The 18,691-nt window shown below is 45.5% G+C and overlaps 1 protein-coding gene across 3 annotated transcripts in view; it reads right to left on the minus strand.

Moving 5' to 3' along the window:
• LSAMP (limbic system associated membrane protein) overlaps positions 1–18,691 on the minus strand; it is a 1,031,747-nt gene that overhangs the window by 30,626 nt on the left and 982,430 nt on the right. For all 3 annotated transcript variants that reach the window (XM_051623572.1, XM_051623564.1, XM_051623582.1), the window contains one exon: positions 3,129–3,263. In XM_051623572.1, coding sequence (XP_051479532.1) covers positions 3,129–3,263 — 135 coding nt within the window. The remainder of the gene's footprint in view (positions 1–3,128; positions 3,264–18,691) is intronic.

The following is an 18,691-nucleotide window of genomic DNA, read 5'->3' on the forward strand; positions in this document are numbered from 1 at the left end:
TCCTTGCCGCCTTGCTGAAGCTTCTCTTCACGCTACTGTTCCCCTGAATATCAGTGAGTGAAAACAAGGCATTGCCAGATTTTCTGAGGGGAGAAACAGGGGCTGCTCACAGCTCCTCTATTTTCTTTTTTTCTCTCTCCCTTTTTCTTCCTTTTCTTATATATTACCAGGTTTAGAGCACATACTATATCCTGTGATAAATGTTTGATTGCAGACAGTTTATTCAGCCCCTCACCCCATTTCAGCTCATAGAATGGTTTGGGTTGGCATGAACCTTACAGATCATCTAGTTCCAACCCCCATGCCATGGGCAGGAACACCTCCCACTAGACCAGGTTGCTTCAAGCCCCATCCAACCTGCCCTTGAACACTTCCAGGGGGAGAACATCCACAACTTCTCTGAGCAACCTGTTCCACTGTCTCACCCTCACAGTCACAGAATCACAGAATCACAGAATGTTAGGGGTTGGAAGGGACCTCAAAAGATCATCTAGTTCAACCCCAGTGCCAGAGCAGGATCACCTAGAGTAGGTTACACAGGACTGCATCCAGGTGGGTTTTGAATGTCTCCAGCGAAGGAGACCCCACAACCTCTCTGGGCAGCCTGTTCCAGTGCTCTGTCACTCTTACAGTGAAAAAGTTTTTCCTTATGTTTATGTGGAACCTCCTATGTTCCAGTTTGCACCCATTGCCCTTTGTCCTATCACTGGACATCACTGAAAAAAGCCTGGCTCAATCCTCCTGACACTCACCCTTAACATATTTGTAAACATTAATGAGGTCACCCCTCAGTCTCCTCTTCTCCACGCTAAAGAGACTCAGCTCCCTCAGCCTTTCCTCATTAGGGGAGATGTTGCACTTCCTTAATCATCTTTATAGCTCTGTGCTGTCCTCTTTCAAGCAGTTCCTGTCCTTCTTGAACTGAGGGCCCCAGAACTGGACACAATACTCCAGATGCGGCCTCACCAAGGCAGAATAGAGCGGAAGGAGAACCTCTCTTGACCTACTAACGACGCTCCTTCTAATGCACCCCAGGATGCCATTTGCCTTTTTGGCCACAAGGGCACACTGCTGGCTCATGGTCATCCTTCCGTCTACCAGGACCCTCAGGTCCCTTTCCCCTACACTGCTCTCCAGCAGGTCAGACCCCAGCCTGTACTGGTACATGGGGTTGTTCTTCCCCAGATGCAAAACTCTACACTTGTCTTTGTTGTATCACATTACATTTTTCCCCACCCAACTCTCCAGCCTGTCCAGGTCTCGCTGAATGGCATCACAACCCTCTGGTGTGTCAGCCACTCCTCCCAGTTTAGTGTCATCAGCAAACTTGCTGAGGGCACACTCTATTCCCTCATCCAGGTCATTGATGAAAATATTGAACAGTACCAGTCCCAGTACCAACCCCTGCGGGACTCCACTAGTCACAGACCTCCAACTAGACTCTGTGCCACTGACCACAACTCTCTGACTTCTTTCCTTCAACCACTTCACAATCCACTTCACTACCCAATCATCCAGACCACACTTCCTCAGGTTAGCTATGAAGATGCTGTGGGAGATGGTGTCAAATGCATTACTGAAATGAAGATAAACCACAGACCACTGCTCTACCATAATCTATCCACCTGGTTATGTCCTCATAAAAGGCTATCAGGTTGGCTAAACATGACTTCCCCCTGGTAAAACCATATTGACTGCTCCTAATGACCCTCTTATCCTTGATATGCCTAGAGATAGCACTGAGGATAAGTAGTTCCATCACCTTTCCAGGGATGGAGGTGAGGCTTACCAGTCTGTAGTTACCCGCATCCTCCTTCTTGCTCATTTTGAAAACTGGAGTGACATTTGCTTTCCTGCAGTCCTCAGGCACCTCTCCTGTTCCCCACAACTTACGAAAGATGATGGAGAGTGGCTTTGCAATGACTTCTACTAGCTCCCTCAGCACCTGTGGGTGCATCCCATCAGGACCCATGGATTTATGGATGTCCAGGTTGTTTAATTGATCTCTAACCCAGTTCTCATCAACCAAGGCAAACTCCTCCTTTATCATGACTTTCTCTGGGACCTCAGGGGTCTGGGGCTCCTGAGGACAGTCTCCAGCAGTGAAGACAAAGAAGGCATTCAGTAACTCTGCCTTCTTTGTATCCTCTGTCACCAGGGCACCCACCTCATTCAGCAGTGGGCCTATATTGCCTATAGTGTTAGTTTTGTTGTCCTTGGCCTCTCTTGCAAGGTTTAATTCCAAGGAGGCCATAGCTTTCCTAGTTGCCTCCCTACATCCTCTGATAACAGGCTTAGATTCCTCCCAAGTGGCCAGCCCCTCCTTCCATGATCCATAGACTCTTTTTCCACTTGAGTTTGACCAGCAGTTCCCTCTTTAACCATGCAGGTCTCCTGGTTCCCTTTCTTGATTTACTACCTGTTGGGATGATACAGTCTTGAGCTTGGAAGAAGTGGTCCTTGAATGTTAATCAACTATCTTGGGCCCCTTTACCTTCTAGTACCCTGTCTCATGGGATTTTCCCCTAGCAATTCCCCTTGAAAAGGCCAAAGTTGATCCTGCTGAAGTCCAGGGATATGATCCTGCTTGGTATTCTGTTCCTACCACACAAGATCCTGAACTCCACCATCTCACAGTCACTGCAGCCAAGGTTGCCCTCAATCTTCACTGCTTCAACCAGCAGTGCTCCTCTCCTAGTTGGCTCCTCCACCATTTGCATCAAGAAGGAACTTCCTGGACTGTGAATGGCTGGCTGAGTAGGCCTTCCAGCAAATATCTGTGTAGATAAAATCCCCAGGAGAACCAGGGCCAGTCAATAATTTGTTCCTCATATCTAACCTAAATCTACCAACTTCCAGCTTAAAGCCATTACCCCTTGTTCTGCCACTACATGCCCTTGTAAATACTCCCTCCCCAGCTTTCCTGTAGCCCCTTCAGGTACTGGAAGGCCACAATAAGGTCTGTCTGGAATCTTCTCTTCTCCAGGCTGAACAATCCCAACTCTCAGGCTGTCTTCTTAGGAGAGGTGCTGCAGTCCTCCCAGAAAGGTTTCCTTATTTATCCTAAAGTCACCCTGCCCATGGTCAAAGCTCTCCCCATTGACCTGCTCCATTTGTGATGTACTCACAGTTCACAGTGACTCGGACTTGCTTGACATCTGCTGAAGCAACCTCATTGGCAGCTTTGCATTCGTACTTGCCCGATTGCTCTCGCGTGATCCCTAGGATCTCCAGATACTCCTCCTCGCCTTCAAACTCTCTCCCTGGTAGGACAGAAAAACACAGATGGTGGCTCCATTAGTCATTCAGATTTGGGAAGCCTTCTGTATATTTTCTATGGAGGAACAATCACTACAGGGATTATGCAAATAAACAACCATCATGAGTGATTTTAAAGTTATTTCAGAAGCCATATCAGCAAGATACTAGCATTTGATTTAGTTATGGAAAAATTGGGTTCTGAAAATCTGGAAGGAATCACACAAGCAATACCAAAGTGTTGCATCTCACAGGCTGTCCAGGCCAAGAAAAAAAATCTCCACCATGTGAGACTGAACTAACTTCATTGGTGTGATGGCTGAGTACCAGAGCCTGTGGCTGATGGGCTGGTTCAGGGCTAGATGAGTCCTCAGCTGTGGTGATGTACTGTCAGCACCTTTTTCTTCACTGTAAAACTGTGAAAAATGCCTTTCTGTCTCTCAGACCAACCACCACCCTGAAGCCTCATTGATCAGATTGAGCTACCGTTAAACACGACCAAACTGAGAGAAACAAAGTGTAATTTGATCCGTGGAGACCAATTTTCATCACAAATCCCTGATCTACTGTACATACAAAATCACATATTTAAACCATGCTGCCTTGCTAACAGAGTTTTAAAAGCTGTGACTTGAGCATCAGGGTTACAGCTGGGGGCAGGAATCAGGGGAGGTCTGTGGCCTTGCTTTTAATTCAGTGTATGACCTTGGGTGAGTCAGTCTCTCACTCTCCATCTCAGAATTGCAGCTAATAGCCCACTCCCACATCACCTCCTGGTCAGAGAAGGGCATGAGGTTAACCCATGTAAAACACATTTGAATTGTTGGATGAAATGTGCCAGGAAAGCATGAAATCTTATTGGTATATTTACCCTATTCCTTCAGAATGCAAAGTAAGGTTCTTCCAAGAAAGAATTTGAATGGCATTGGTAGCAGTGTCAAGGGAGATGCTTCCCTCCTCTGAGGGGGCTACAAGCACTGGTTGGCAGCATGCAAAGCCACAAGCCCCATCTGCATGCCTGTATATATTTAGAGAAAGTGTCCCTCAAACCTTAAAAACTAAAAGTCAGATTTTAAAAAAAAGCCCACATCACAAGGGCTCCCATTGAGGCTCCTCAGAGAGTGATCAGATTTTCCACTTCTGAAACCCTGCCCACTTCACATATGTGCTTAGTGTTGTTTGATGGAATCCAAATAGTGCCTGCAAGGATGAGGCTGTTGTCCTTGGCTCTGTGGCTCTGTGGCACACAGGCTCACTGCTGGCCAGGTCTGGCTGGCCACACACACTTGCCATCCCAGCTGCATGCACTTCCCTTCTACATCAGAGAGAAGGACTTCTGCAACTTCAAAATCTGCTCAGAACTCTGTTCCTTACACAATTGTTTTTGCCCTTTTTTAAAATTTTTCCCCTCCAGGCAATTTCCAGAACAATTCTAGGGGAAAACCACCCCCCATCGCGGAAATTCAGCATGAAAACAGTAGTATAACTATTAAATTGATGCAAAGACAAGGTTTCCCCTCTCTTTTAGTGGGGCTAGCTGGCAGTCCCTTTTCCAGCTCCTACCAGATGTTCAGGTAAATGGAAATCTCCTTGCTATGTCTAAAACTTACAGCTACTCTGATGCAGGTTTTTGCATCCCCTAGCAGTTTGCTGAAGGGCCTTACTGCATGGCAGCAGTGTATTTTACAAGGTAGGGAGGAAAAGTTGGCTCTTGATGCCCACCCAGTGGAGCAGGACACAGCTCTCAGTCCTCTGCTGTGAACTGAGGCTGATGCTATGGAGAGTCAGTGAAGGAAGCAGAATGAGATTTTCACAGGTAATTTTTGTTGCTGTAAGTCATGAATATGTCAGGGAACCTTAAACCCTATAGGACCACAGTTAGGTGAGTCATATTATTGGAAGGCACTTCAGTCACTATCTAGCCCATTCCTCAACCTCAAGGCAGGATGCATGGGTCATGACAGGGAAACAGCCACCTTCTGCCCTCTAGCAGCTGCTCCAGATGATCTGTTCCTGTGCTTTGCTGTCCTTACCACTGGAGCAGCTTCACTGAAGTTTGACCTCAGTCTCTCTTGCTGTAATTTAAAGCTATTAGTTTTGTCTTAGCCACTATAGAAAAAAAGAACAAATCATTCCCTCCTTCTCTGCAATAGCCTTTTATCAACTTCTAAATCACTTCTGTTCCTCCCTCAGTTGTCATCTTTTTTTTTTTTTGGCTGAACATTGCCAGGGTCTTTCAACCTTCATCTGTAGATGAGGTTTTTTTAGACCCTTGATCATGCTTGTTCTTTGCTTTTAGACCTCTAACAAATTCACATTTTTCTCCAGTGCAATACCCCAAACAGAAGACAGCATTTCAGATGAGATGTTAGCATGGCTGAACAGAGATGAAGGATTGCATCACAACTTCTGCACTGTGCTGCTGTCTGTACAGCCAATATGCTGTTTGTGTTTTTGCCATTGCATGACTAATTTTTGGTTGGGAACTCTTAATTCCCAGATCTTCTTATCACATACTGCTACCTGCTAATAATGCTCTTTGAAAATCCCACCCCCAATTTGAGCTGACAACCAACACTCATCTCCTTTCATAGCAGCACTCCCAGTTGGTAGGTCAGCCAGTTGACTGGAAAGTTAATCAGACATCAGGGAAAGACTCACAAAGAAAAGGTTAAAACGTAATTTGCCTCTGCTTCGCAAATCATTTGCTCTGCAATTCTGCCTTGTTTATACACAGGGTTCATTCCAAGTGGGACTTGCTTCTTCTGCAATTTGCCCTTGTCACAAGACTGTCACTGTAATGAAAAGAGGGTTGAGGGTGACTTAACCAGCTCTAATGGAGTGGCACCCTCATTAAGGGTGCTGTTAACTCTGTCTGTCAGACAACCACATCAATGGAGCTCCAAACTGTCCTAAAAGGGTACATATTTTCCTAAGGGAAGATGTTTTTCAGCTTCTCTCCTGCATACATACATGCACCTAAATTCTAAACCATGCACCATGTCCAGCAGGAGACCTTTCACAGCTACACACAACCCTTCTCAAGAGCTGATGAGCTGCTGGTTTGCCCAGAGGAGCTCTCTGGGAATGAGTGAAAGGGAGGGCTTCTGTTTTAAAGAGCATGCCAAAGATATCAATAGGCTTATTCAGCTGCTCATTCCTGTGTTCCAGGACACACATATGAGTGTAACACGTCAGAGAAAGTTTCTGTGACAGTCTCTTTCTGAAATAGCGGTAGCACTGTACTTGTCTCTGCACTGGTGACCTGTTTCAACCCTGGGTATCAACACTTTGCTACAAGAACTCGGTTATTCTTCACTTGCAAGACAGACTTTTTTGCTTGCAGCCCAGTCCCCTCCAAGAGTTAACCACTAACCATTAACCAGTTAACCATTTCTAACAAATAGCATTTATATAAAATTGTGGTGTCACAGTGCATATCAGGGAGAGGAAAGATGTATCACAGTGTGTTAGAAAAATGTCAGGTTGTGATATCTTGCACAGAGCTGTAGAGATATTTTCACTAATTCACCCTGGCAGCCAGATTAGGTGAGTCATATTAACTCTAACCTCTAAGGCAAAGGGATGTTGCGGGGGGCACGAGCAGAGCTTTATACACCCAGCAAATTTACAAATGTTTCCATGCAGGAGCCAGCTGTGGCAGGGAGCTGATGTGCAGTTTATCAAAGCAGGGAGGGAGAAAGCTTGGACAATGCTCTTTGGTACCAATAACACAAATGTATTCTATTAGGTCAAGAGAGGGACTGCCAGCTCCTGGTAAGTGAGCCACTCTGTTCCCATTAAGAGAAGATGTTTATCTTCAGGGTGTCATCCAGGTACAAAATCCTGACCCTAATGCCAAACCTTCCTTGTAGACGAAGGTTGTCCCCTGGCTGTTTTGTCTGGTTCAGTACAACCCCTTCCCAGAAAGGGGTCTTCAAGGTTTCCCTGGGAGGGAGCGGGGATGACACCTCATGCAGCGCAGCTCTTCTCACCCTAAAGCATCCCTTCCCATGACTCCAAGCAAACTTCCTCCCTGAAGGTTTTTTTTACTTTTCACATGTTCATAGTCAGCATGGTTTGTTTCTGCAGCCCCACTGAACACTGTCTTGCCAAGCTGTAGCTCCTTAACTCCATCCCAGTAAAAGAGAAAGAGGAGCTTTCTGCTCTGGAGGCTGGAGATAGAGAGTACAAGCCTTGGAGGCTTGACAATCAAACCAACAGGGAACGACCCTGAGCAGAGTGAGCCAGGCATCTGCCTGTGCTCGGAACTGACAGAGCCCTTTTTACAGAGGGCTCTGCGGCAGACGTCTTTGATGTGTGTAGTAGGAAGGCTTTGAAGGACCACATGCCTCAGACACATTTCCTATCCCCTGGCTTTCTAATTGAACCCAGTAAAGTAAATAATGAACCCAAACAGTAAACCTGCTCTGCAGTGCTAGCTTGCTCACAAGAAGCCCTCCTCTCCCTCCTGGAGACAGCCTTGTACAACCCTAGGGGCTCTGCATATCATCCCTTGTTGACATGTACACCTATCTATGAGAGAGATATAGAATATATATATATATAATGTATTTTATAAATATATGTGTGTAGAAATGCAGACTTGTACTCTCCCCATGTATTTATGGTCCTTCCCACCGCTGCACAAATAGCTCCTTGTACTGCTATGTATCATCACTCTTTCCTCTAAGGCTAAACTCTTCCTTTCTATAAATGGCACATAATCAGATGAAATGCCACTTGTGCTGTGTGCCAACAGCTCTTTCAGGTAGTAAAGGGACCACCAATGCATTCAGCCACGTGCTCTACCAGAAAGGCCTTTACCTTCATGCCCTAGTTCGTTACATCTCCAAAGAGGAAGCTAGTCTGGAAGCAAAGGTGGCAGTCACATTTTGCTCCATCCTCTCCTGTTTGTGCATGCAACCCAGGGGTCCTTCTTGTGCAGAAATTACTTCAGTTCCTTTTTTCATTATTACTTTTTTAACACTGTTGTGCTCTTAAACTAAACTGAAGTTCAGACCCACTGAAAAGTATCTGTTTGCATTTGGTATGTGGAGAAAGAGATCAGATACTCTGCTTCTGTTGGTTTTTTTCCTTCCAAGCCTCTTTGTAGTTGTGAAGAGGGGAGAGCAGAAGGGGTTATGGATCTTTGTTGGGCCCTCGTCTGCCTAAAACAAAATGCAAGGGGATAAAAAAGATTGCAAATCAATGAATGTCATTTGAAGTTTTTTTGTGTGTAGCAACTTCCAATGCTGAACTGCAGTTTTTGTTCTCACTGCACTCTCCATTTCTTGTTCAAGTTTTTGCTCACCTAACTTTCCTCCTTCCCTCTGCACCTTGCATTCCCTAGGAACAGGCTTCTGAAAGACAAAAATAGCTAAGGGAGCCTTTGACATTTATTTTTTTTAATCTCCAGCTATGTTGTTTGGTTGGTTTTTTTTTTAATTCAAAACTTTGAAGTTTTCATTCATCAGTCTCTGTCTCCTCAGCCATCACAGATTCCAATGAGCTTGGCTTTTTTTTTTTTTCTGTCCCTTAGTTGAAGAGGCTTGTTTTTAGCAAAGAGATCAGTGGAGAGCAGCAGATGGCAGATGAGCAAAGGCACAGCTAGTGCTACAGTGCTGCAGTGAGGAGGGAAGGCAGAAAAACCACTGTGGCATGGGAAGTGGTGAAAATGGGGAAAGTTTGAGAGTGAGAGAAAACAGATGGAGAAAAAATAGGGGTGGAATTAAGAGAGGGACAGCAGCTAGGAGAGGGAAACAAACAAAGTTAGATTCTCCAGTGACTGAGAAAAAGAGAAAAATGGTAGTCAGCTATTGACAAAGAGAAATTCACTGAGACAGAGCAGTGAGAAAGACAGGAGGTGAGACAGTGGCAAACAGAAATGTATGGCACAGAGAGAAGCACAGACGTCCCTTGTGCAAAGGGAGCTATGAAATAACAACTGCCAGAGGGACAGGAACAGAGGAGTCACATGTAGTAAGGCAGTAATTACTCCGTTTAAGCAGCAACGCACAGCAGGGTATTTATTGTTTAAGCTGGCCTCACATCTCCCATGCCCTTAGGTCTGTAGCTATTACACGTAAACCAAAAAACTAGCACAGTGCCAGGGAGGGCTCTGGCCTGGCTCTGGCTTCATGAATGAGAATGAGTCAGATCAGGAGAAAACACCCTGGCATGGTTTCCCCTGGCATTCACGGGACCTAGCTCATCAGTGATTGCATTTTCTCCTGAGGTGCAAAACCGGCTGCTGTGCTGTCCTGAGCCAAGGACTGTGCCCAAGGAGCTCCCTGGCTGGACCAGCCCAGACACTTGCTGGCCTCGCCAGGGTTAAGAAAGCCTGTGATTTTTGAGGGAACTTTCTCCCCAAAACCCATGCACCTGACAGGCAAAGAAAACCTTCCAGGTAGAGAGCGGCCTCCTCAGACTGAATGATGTCTCTGTGCTCTCTCCCAAGGGATAGCACTGACCAAACCCAGCAGGAGAGACCACTTGGGACAACTGATGTCTCTGCCCAGGAGCTAGAAGCCAAGAGCTGACAGCTCCAACGTGGCTCGCATCCCAGCCCCAGGTGAATGCCAGTGGGAGACATCTGCTTGAAGCAGCCCCAGCAGGTCTGCTGCATATCTGAATTTCCACTCCCTCTTCCCTTGTATTCATAAATAACCGCTAAAGGTCATCACACTCTCTCACATACAACCCTAAGTGTGGGCACGGAGCAGGTGTGAAATATACTACTGCATCTCAGAAACTGATTGCTTTTTCCATACAAAACCTATGTGAACGCAAAAAAAGAAAGGGAACCATCCCCTGGAAAAAAAATCCAACCCTGCTTCAGGTCAAAGCCTTCTGTTTGACCAGTGGTTTTCTTCTCCTCTTTGCTGAACCAGAAGAAGGACTTAATGCTCTGCCTTGAGATATAGCTTAAAAAAAAAATTTCATGTCAAAGAAAAGGACTTTTTTTCAAAATCACTTACTGAATTTAAAAGCAAATTTGCTAACGCCTTTTTAATGAACACAAGCAGCCTTTTTTTGATAGATTAATTGCTCTTGAACAAAACTTGGCTGTGATGCCAATGTGTAAAGTAAATTATGAACCATGAGGTAAATTAAGTCATCTAATGTCATAGCTACAATATTATGCTCCCTAAATGTTGCATGCTGCAATGTGAGTTGTCATGACTATGCTACCAAACATCAAGCCTTAATTCTACTGCCAAGAAAATGACATATAAACATGAACAAACCAACAGTTGCCCTGTTTCTGCATCCCCAAATTTCTGTCGGCTGCCTTTCGGCAGCTACTTTACAACAACATGAGGTAGAAGTCATCATCAGCTTGATGAATCACTGAGATGACACCAGATGTTTGAGTGTCTTAAGAAGGAGTTGGTAAGCCCTGAGGGCTGAGTGGACCATGGTGGAGCAGCTAATAAAAGGGAGGCTGGAAACAGGAGGCCTGGCAAAGAATCCCACTCCAGGCACAGGTGCACGCATCAATGGCAGCACACCAAACTCTTGCTCCCAGCAGTGCAGTCAGCTCTGCAGGGAGCTTTGCCTGCTTCCTCCACCACCTACACAAAGCGGATGGGCCAATGGTTGCCCCTGGCAAGAGGAACATTGGCGGGGAAAAAAAAAATAAATCAATTTGTGTTTGTTTCCTGCTGTGTTAAGCACAGGAAGGTAATGCAAGCTGAGAGATGAAGCAGGGAACTGGCTTTTCTTGCACGTCATGGAAACCTATGAAAGGCAATTAAAATACAACAGCAAGCAGTCAACCGTTACAGTCTGCAGTGACTCTGTCAGCCTATTTCCCCTCATTTGGCCTCATGTACTCCCTTCCCTGCAAGTTCTCCCATATTGGACAATGCACTCATGCTGTTATTATTATACAGTTTGAAGACAAGTTCTTCCTTACAGACCCAAGATTAAAGAAAAAATCCACAGCAACAAGTCCCACTTGGGGCAAGCTCCACAAGAAGCTTGACTGAACCATATTGGTTTTGCCCTGCCAGTGAAGAGTAGGGATGGACTGCAGTGTAGTTCCTAGTTTAACTCCACAGATCTTTATGTTACTGTCAGACCTTAGGAAAACATAATGATGCTTAGTCGTACCAACTGTGCCAGTCTGTCAAACTAGGAACTATAGGGTTGGTTTGTTCTTGGGGGCATCTTTAAAGATCCTTGTTATGTTCCTTACAAGAGTCTTGTGTCTCCCACAGAGCAAGACACACTCAATACACTCTTGTGCAAGAATCAAGGGACTCATTTTCATAGGCATCCATGAAAATGTTTCCCTGTTTTTAAGCACAATGGATATGTTCCCTTCTGTCTTATGTCAGCTCATATTTCTTGGGATGAGGGGGTAAGGATAAAAAAACCCAGACGTTCAATTTAGCCCACAGAATTCCATCCTCTTATGTTTGAAAATTGGAAGAAGATTTGAGAAATAACAAATTGGCCCAAATTTACTTGAAATGAGAAAGAAATTTACCTTGGAAGCTTATACATTACTGTGGCTCTTGCTCTGCAAGCTGGAGTCCAACATTTAATGGCCAGGTCACACAGTCCCTGAATCTCCTCCACTTTTGCAAGATGGCAATTCATGTAGCTCATCCCTGTTTTCAGTGATGCTACTCTGAATGCTGAGTTCACAACTAAAACCTAAAGACTGGGATTTCCATATCAGCCTGGATCTTGCCACCGATCTTTTACACAGCCATAGTTTTCAACTGAGAAAATGAGGTCAAAGAGTTAAGCCACCCCTCAGCAAGATTTACCCTTTCAAAAACATGTCAGTGTGTTGTGATGCCTGGTGCCAATATTTGTATAGGTGGATTAGCTCCTTGAAAAATCATTTTGTTTGCTTTTCTGTTGACCACTCTCCTTGCTGCAGTGTTTCTCAATTAGCTCTAGCACAATAACTGCCTGACACCATCCCCCATATCTGCTCCTGGTGGAAGAAGCAAAGGGGCTATTCTCCAGGGAGCACAACATGGAATCAGGAGATGAAGCTAAATGGCTGGGTTTAGGATTAAGCAGGCCTGAAGCACTGCCAGGTATCAAGGCAAAGATCCCACAGGTTTTGAAGCCAAGTGGGGTGTGCTGGGAAGATACTGTCTGAGCTCAGACACTGCAGGGAGTTTTGATCAATTGGTCTGGCTCCCATGATATTATCATCTGAGGTGTCTGGTGTTGAATCATAGTGATAGTGGTCCAGGTGAATGATTCCTTCAGTTCCAGGATATTTAATTCCTATGTTGTAAGCCACTCCGTTGCTTCTAAAGACTAAGGAGCCTCTCTCTTCCAAACTTGCAGGGGAGGAGGAAGGCATTTGCTCAGTGACTAATATTGCAGCTTGTACAGTCCCAGAGGGGTTCCAATCAGAGAGGAAATACTGGCCCTGATATTGAGCTGTTTTAGCTCCCTGAAGTTTCCTACCATTGCCAGCACAGCTATTGGTCACCAGCACTACTGCAAACCGTGGCTGTGACGTAGGGTCTATCAACCAGGGATATGAGAGAAAGACTGGAGGCATCCAAAAGGGAGAAAGTAGAAAACAGTGAGTAGAAGAAACAGTTTCAAAACAACTCCTTTGTGTATTCTTCCAGCTTACCCTGGTTTAGGAAGGGATATGAGGAAAACCAAAAAGATATTTCATGGCCTATGTCCCCGTTCCCCAATTTCTTGTTGTGATGCTTACAGAAAACTTCCAACAGCTGTAACTCTGCTGGCATGAGGAGAACATGGCCAATAATGTCAATCAGAAGTGTCTTACTGGGCTTCAACTCTCTGAATCCACCTGTCATGGACAGGAATCCACTTAACTTCTCCCCTCCTAACTCCCCAAATGCATTTGTCTCCTCTGAGGAGAGAAAATGGGCAGGAGCACCTAGCTCCTACTGGAGCCAGAGCCAGCCCCAAAAAGGCATGAACAGCCATCCATTTTATGTTAAGGTTCCTTTCTGTAAAGCTCCAGAAGGGCCAGGGGTTTCACTAGAGTGCTTTTGCAACTGCACACTGGTGAGTTTTACTGTAACTGCGACACCAGTTGTTCTAGTTAAGCCAACACAGAGCAGGCCACCTTAATCACCAGCATGATTTCTCCTTCCTTGAGAAGAGAGGAGAAGAGGAATAAAAACCACTAAGACAGAGGGAAGAAGGGGAAATGTGCAGAGTCCATTTGCGCCTAGTTCCTCAATTTAGAGCACTAAGTGATGTTTCTCATTTCTGTAAAGATTAATGTGAGCTTCTGATGGCATATTTTATTAAATGGTCATAAAATAATTAATGCTTGAAAGCAGGGTTTCCAAAAGCCACTAAATGCTTTAACAGGAAAAGACCCGGTGGCTTTCAATGGCACTTGTGCTTGCAAGTCACTCAGGTGCACTGGAAAGCTTCACCTCTACTCCCTTATTCAAATCAGTGCTTCATTTACTCCATCAGCCTGACCTTGCAAGGCTACACGGAAGAAACTAGGGGCAGGGGTGAAAACCATAAGCCCTCTAGGGAGAGGGTCCATGTTTCGTCAACCTTGAGTGGAGGGAGGAGGTACCAGCAGTGCACAGCCTGCCTGAGAAATCCATCAGCTGAGGAGTAAGCACTCAGACACCAAGGACACCTGAGGAAATAACAGCACAATAATTCCCAATCTGACTCTTCCAAAGCCTGCAACAGGGAGGCACAACTGTCCCTGAGACAAGGCATGCCAGCAGGCTAGCTAGAAATGCTGCTGGCAGGCTAGGAGGCCAGTGGGCCAAAGCTTAATAGGAAAACAGCAGCGATTTGTCTCCACCACTATTTATGTTTCAAGCTTATGACAGGCTGTCAGTGGAAGTGAGTGCTGCTAAATTTACTGCTTCTCAGATCCCCGCCACAGTTGCATAGTTGACAAGTCACTTCATTTGAAGGGGTAGGTGTTGGGCTGGACTTTCCTCCCCCATGCTCTCCTTCAGTGAAAGCCACAAACCAGCTGTCTTTACACAGCAAAATCTTCCCCTTGGGGGATATATTATCAGGTGTGAGTTTAGAGGAGACGGATGCTCCCGGCTTATTCATTTTTAACTCAAATACATGCCTATCTTGTTCTGGGCCACTTGGCTGCATATGTGTGTCTGACAGGACACACACATGACTGAACTGAACTAATAACAGCTGGGTAACAAGGCTGGGCATTTGGAGATGGAGAGTGTGAGAGTGTGTTGAGCACCACGGAGTACCAGCTGGGCATATGGGTGAGAGCTGCTGAGGATTGTAAGGAGAGCAGCGTGAAAGCTCGTGGCTATGCCAGAGGAAACGCAGGTGGGTTAAAAAGTACATGGGAATTGGACTCTGCACACATATGTGCATGTGTATGGGTGGTGGAAAAAATACCTGTGGAAGTGCAGGTGTGGGACTGGAAGCATGATAGAGCATTAACATGAGGGTGTGCATGGGGAAGGCTGGCAGGCAGCGAGAGAGGGTGAGCTCAGGAGTGTGCCTGCAGCCTGCTAAGTGAGAGATGATGCTCCTCCCTTGCCTCTCTTTTTCAAAGGACTGCAGTTTTGCCTCCTCAGTCCCAAGTGTTGCATGGTGCCTGCATCTGCACAGGCTCATGCATGCCTGCAACAAAGTGCCTTTTGACAATGGGGAGAACAGGCCTCACTAATGGCTGAAAACCCATAACGGCTGGTTTCAAGCACTCCTGAAATGCAGCATAAGGGAAGTGAGGCTGCCATTTGATTATGTGGGCCATGAGAAACTCCAGACCTTCCTTTTTTTATTTTCCCTAGCTTGTCCTCATTGCACTCCTCGTTGAAGTGCTCTGGTCTTAGTTGCATGGAAGCTGCAACCACATCATCTCTGACTCTCCTCTTGGGTGCAGTTATCAAGATAAGGTTGTCAGGAATATGGTGTTACAAAAGACAGCCAAAGGGGACTAGGCACATTCTCCTGCCCCAACTACTCCTTTCCTTTCTTCAATGAACAGTGAAGCTGTGCTTTCTCCTGCACATACCCTCGATCTCATGCACAAGATCCTTTCATTTTGTTCTCTCATGTGCACTCAGTAAATTATACACATGCATGAACACAAACACATACCCAACCCTACGCAGAGTGCCAAGCAGAAGCAGGACACATCCTATTTTTGCTGTCACAGGGGATCAGGAATCTGCTCTGCTTGCTTTTCCAGTGGTGCAGGCCAGAGGCCCTTGTTCTGCAATTGCACCACATAGTTTATATGATTAAATGTAGCATCTGCAGCTATATTAGCTGAGCTAATAGTGACAAGTGCTATCAATCCTCATACTTCAGCGAATAAAGTGATCACCAGCCTGGGACAGAAATTCCCCCTTGTCTCTCATCACCATAATGTACAAACTACATATTTTATGTGGGTTTCATGCTGCTGTACATGCAAACCAGGTTGTAAACAGGCCACTTCTCTCTCTCCTCTGCAGTTTATAGTGCTGCAACACTGGACCATATTGACAGCAGTATATTGACTGGCACTACAGCTCATACCATCCAGTCACCTCTCCTTTACTGCAGCAGCTTTTCCTTATCAGCTTTGCCACTGGAAGCATTCACAATGGCTTGTCAATCCTTTGTCCTCGCCCTGCTGATCTGTGGATGCCAGTCATATGCTGACAAAGATTGCCCCTTTAGAACTGCCCCAGGAGCAGTTAGAGGGAAACAGAGAGGTGGAATTTCTGAATTAGAGACTGACATAATTTTAGGTATCTTCTATTCTTTCTTTGGCTAACTGCTTTCCAAGCAACATAACAGACATTTTTATGAGCAGCTCATCCAAGGCTGATCTAAATTTTACTGGGGGAAGGGGAGAAACGTGACAATTATGCCCTCCCACCTGGCCTCCAAGGATCAGGAGTTCATCCACAGTAATCATCCATGCCCCATGGATTGAAGTCCTCTGACACTTTTACAGGATAATAGCCTCTTTTAATAATCAAGCCATCCAATCGAATTCCTTTTTATCTCCTCTCCAATACCAATACTCCATCTGAGCACTCTGTATAGGCAAGGACTCAGTGGAAAAAAAAAAAAAAATCCTGCAACTTCTGACCATAAGGTATTGAAATAATATATTTTAAAAAAGGTTTTCAAACTCCCTCTCCTCAAACACTTAACTCTCATCTGCTTTCAAAACTGCTGTCCTTGTATTTCTAAGTCCGGCATTCCAAATGGGATGCTGGGTTTGATTAAAACAACTTCCTGGCTTATAGGTTATGTCAATATCTTGGTGGGATTTTATGTCACTAATCTTAGCAGTCTGCAACTGCAGAACAGTTGAAGGAGGGGAGGAATGTTAACTACATTAAAATGGCAAATTCACCTGCAGACTGTATTTCTTCACTGCTTCAGGAGCAGAAGGTCTGAGATAATTTTCAGGCAGTGTGAGCTTGCATATAGAGGGTGGACACAACAAGCGGGAAGGAGAGGGAAGAAAAGAGATGGAATGAGAATGGAGAACAGGGGAAGAACTGGCAAGAAAACAAAAAAAAAAAAAAAAGAAAAACAGCATCAAGGAGATAGTTTGTGAGACACAAGTGTTCAGGAGAAGGACAGAAAAGGAAATACATAAGGAAATGAGAAACAGAGCATGAGATACAGATAAAAGGTTGATTACAAAAAAGTGAGGGGGTGCTGAGGGCTAGGGCAAGCAAGCAGAGCTCTGAGCAGGGTGAATCACTAAGGGAGAGCTGTGGGGAATGTAGTTAGTGTTGTCTGGGAATACAATATACAAGGGGTATCTGAGGCCTGAGTCTTTCAGATGTGCTACAGTTATATTGATCTGTGGTAAACAATTTCACTGTTGACAGGCAATACAAGGCTGTAGGCAGTATCACTGAAGGTCTCAGACACTTGAGTATACAGGCACAGGACATACAAGTAGGAAAGAGGCAGGTTCCCACAACCTTTGATAGTGAGGGCTTGGGACACTGGGAACATTTGGTGCTGACTCCTCCTCCTTATTTTCTGCCTGCTTCATCTCATCAAAGGCAGATAAAATACACCATTAACTACCATCCCATTTCTAGATGTGTGCTTTCATTGCTACCTTCTCAAATACAGACAAGTCCACTAGGAGGTTAATAAAACTCTCCATGTTATGAGACAGTTTGATTCATGGATCAAAAAGACAATGAAGAAACCATTGGGGGAAGAACCCCCAAACAATTGCAGTGAGGAAATCTAGAAGATAATCTCTGGCACTTTCCATGCAGCCCTGGAAGAGCTCCCATGCATTTCTCTTCCCCTTCTTTCCCTAGACTCTTGCTGAGAACAAATTCTGTATTGCATGGAGACTCTGTGGCTGCTGAGATGTTCAAGGAAGAAAGGAACACTCTGAGCCTCTCCAGTCACTTGTCACTGGGGTCCTGTGATGTTTCAGTGCCCTCACTTGCAACCTGTTCTGGTGGGCATAGGCTCCTCACATCTCCCAGCTCCATTAGCTTGTCATGCAGTACAGCTTGGCTACATGATGCATGCACGGAAGGGAGTCTGTGAGCTTGGATGTGGGAGGAAGCTGCTGCAAGAAGGGCTAGGGATGAAGCTGCTGGAGAGTACAGGTTTGCTCCTAATGCAACATGAGGAACGGGCTTGCTGCTCTGGGGTCTACTGAACAGGCAGTTTGCCCAAAGAAGCTCTCATCTGTCATATATAATGGGAAGGCTGAGGTTTGCTATGAGGGGGAAGAGCTCTCCACACAGATCTGAAAAATCGTAGCTTTTTATACACCCCTGTCCTCTTCCAGCTGGAAGCACTTGTAGGGAGACATCAGAGAGAGCTGGAGGAATGAGAAACTCAGATACCTATTCAGGTACTTCTTCACTTAAACCAAAAGCCTTCCTGAGCTCTTTTCTGACAGGAACTGCCTGAAGATGACACATAACCCTCTGAACTTCCTCGGGACATTAGTGTGTGCTGCTCCTGCCAGCATGCTATGTTAACTCATGTATCACTTGCTTAATGATTCGGGGATTTGACCACCTTACTTTTGGAGCAGACAGTGAGTCAGAGGCCGGAAGGTTTGGCTCCCTGTCCGTGCTTCTGTACACTCAGTCATCCACAAAACTGGTTGATTTCTGCACTAGCCCGAAGGCAAGCTTAGCTCCTTCAATCAAGAAAAAAAAGAAAGAATAGATATTTAGGAGCCCTCAGAGAGACAGAGATGGGTTGATGTTAGCAGAGAGTATCTAGCACTGCTTAGAGTCATAAGGAGGGAGATGGTCTCTTCCCTTTTCAGGTGGGAACACCACTCTCCACCTGCACTGCAGTGCCCATCACCAGCTTTGTGCAGGAGGGGATGTCTTAAGAGCTGGGGCAGGAACACAGGCTGTCAAGATGCTCACCTATATTATCTTCCCTGTTTTCTGCATGGTATCTACGGTGGTGCTAGCAGCCTTTCCAGTTCCAAGACTGGAGT

The sequence above is a fragment of the Apus apus genome, chromosome 1 (assembly GCF_020740795.1).
Source record: "Apus apus isolate bApuApu2 chromosome 1, bApuApu2.pri.cur, whole genome shotgun sequence".
Lineage (NCBI taxonomy): Eukaryota > Metazoa > Chordata > Aves > Apodiformes > Apodidae > Apus > Apus apus.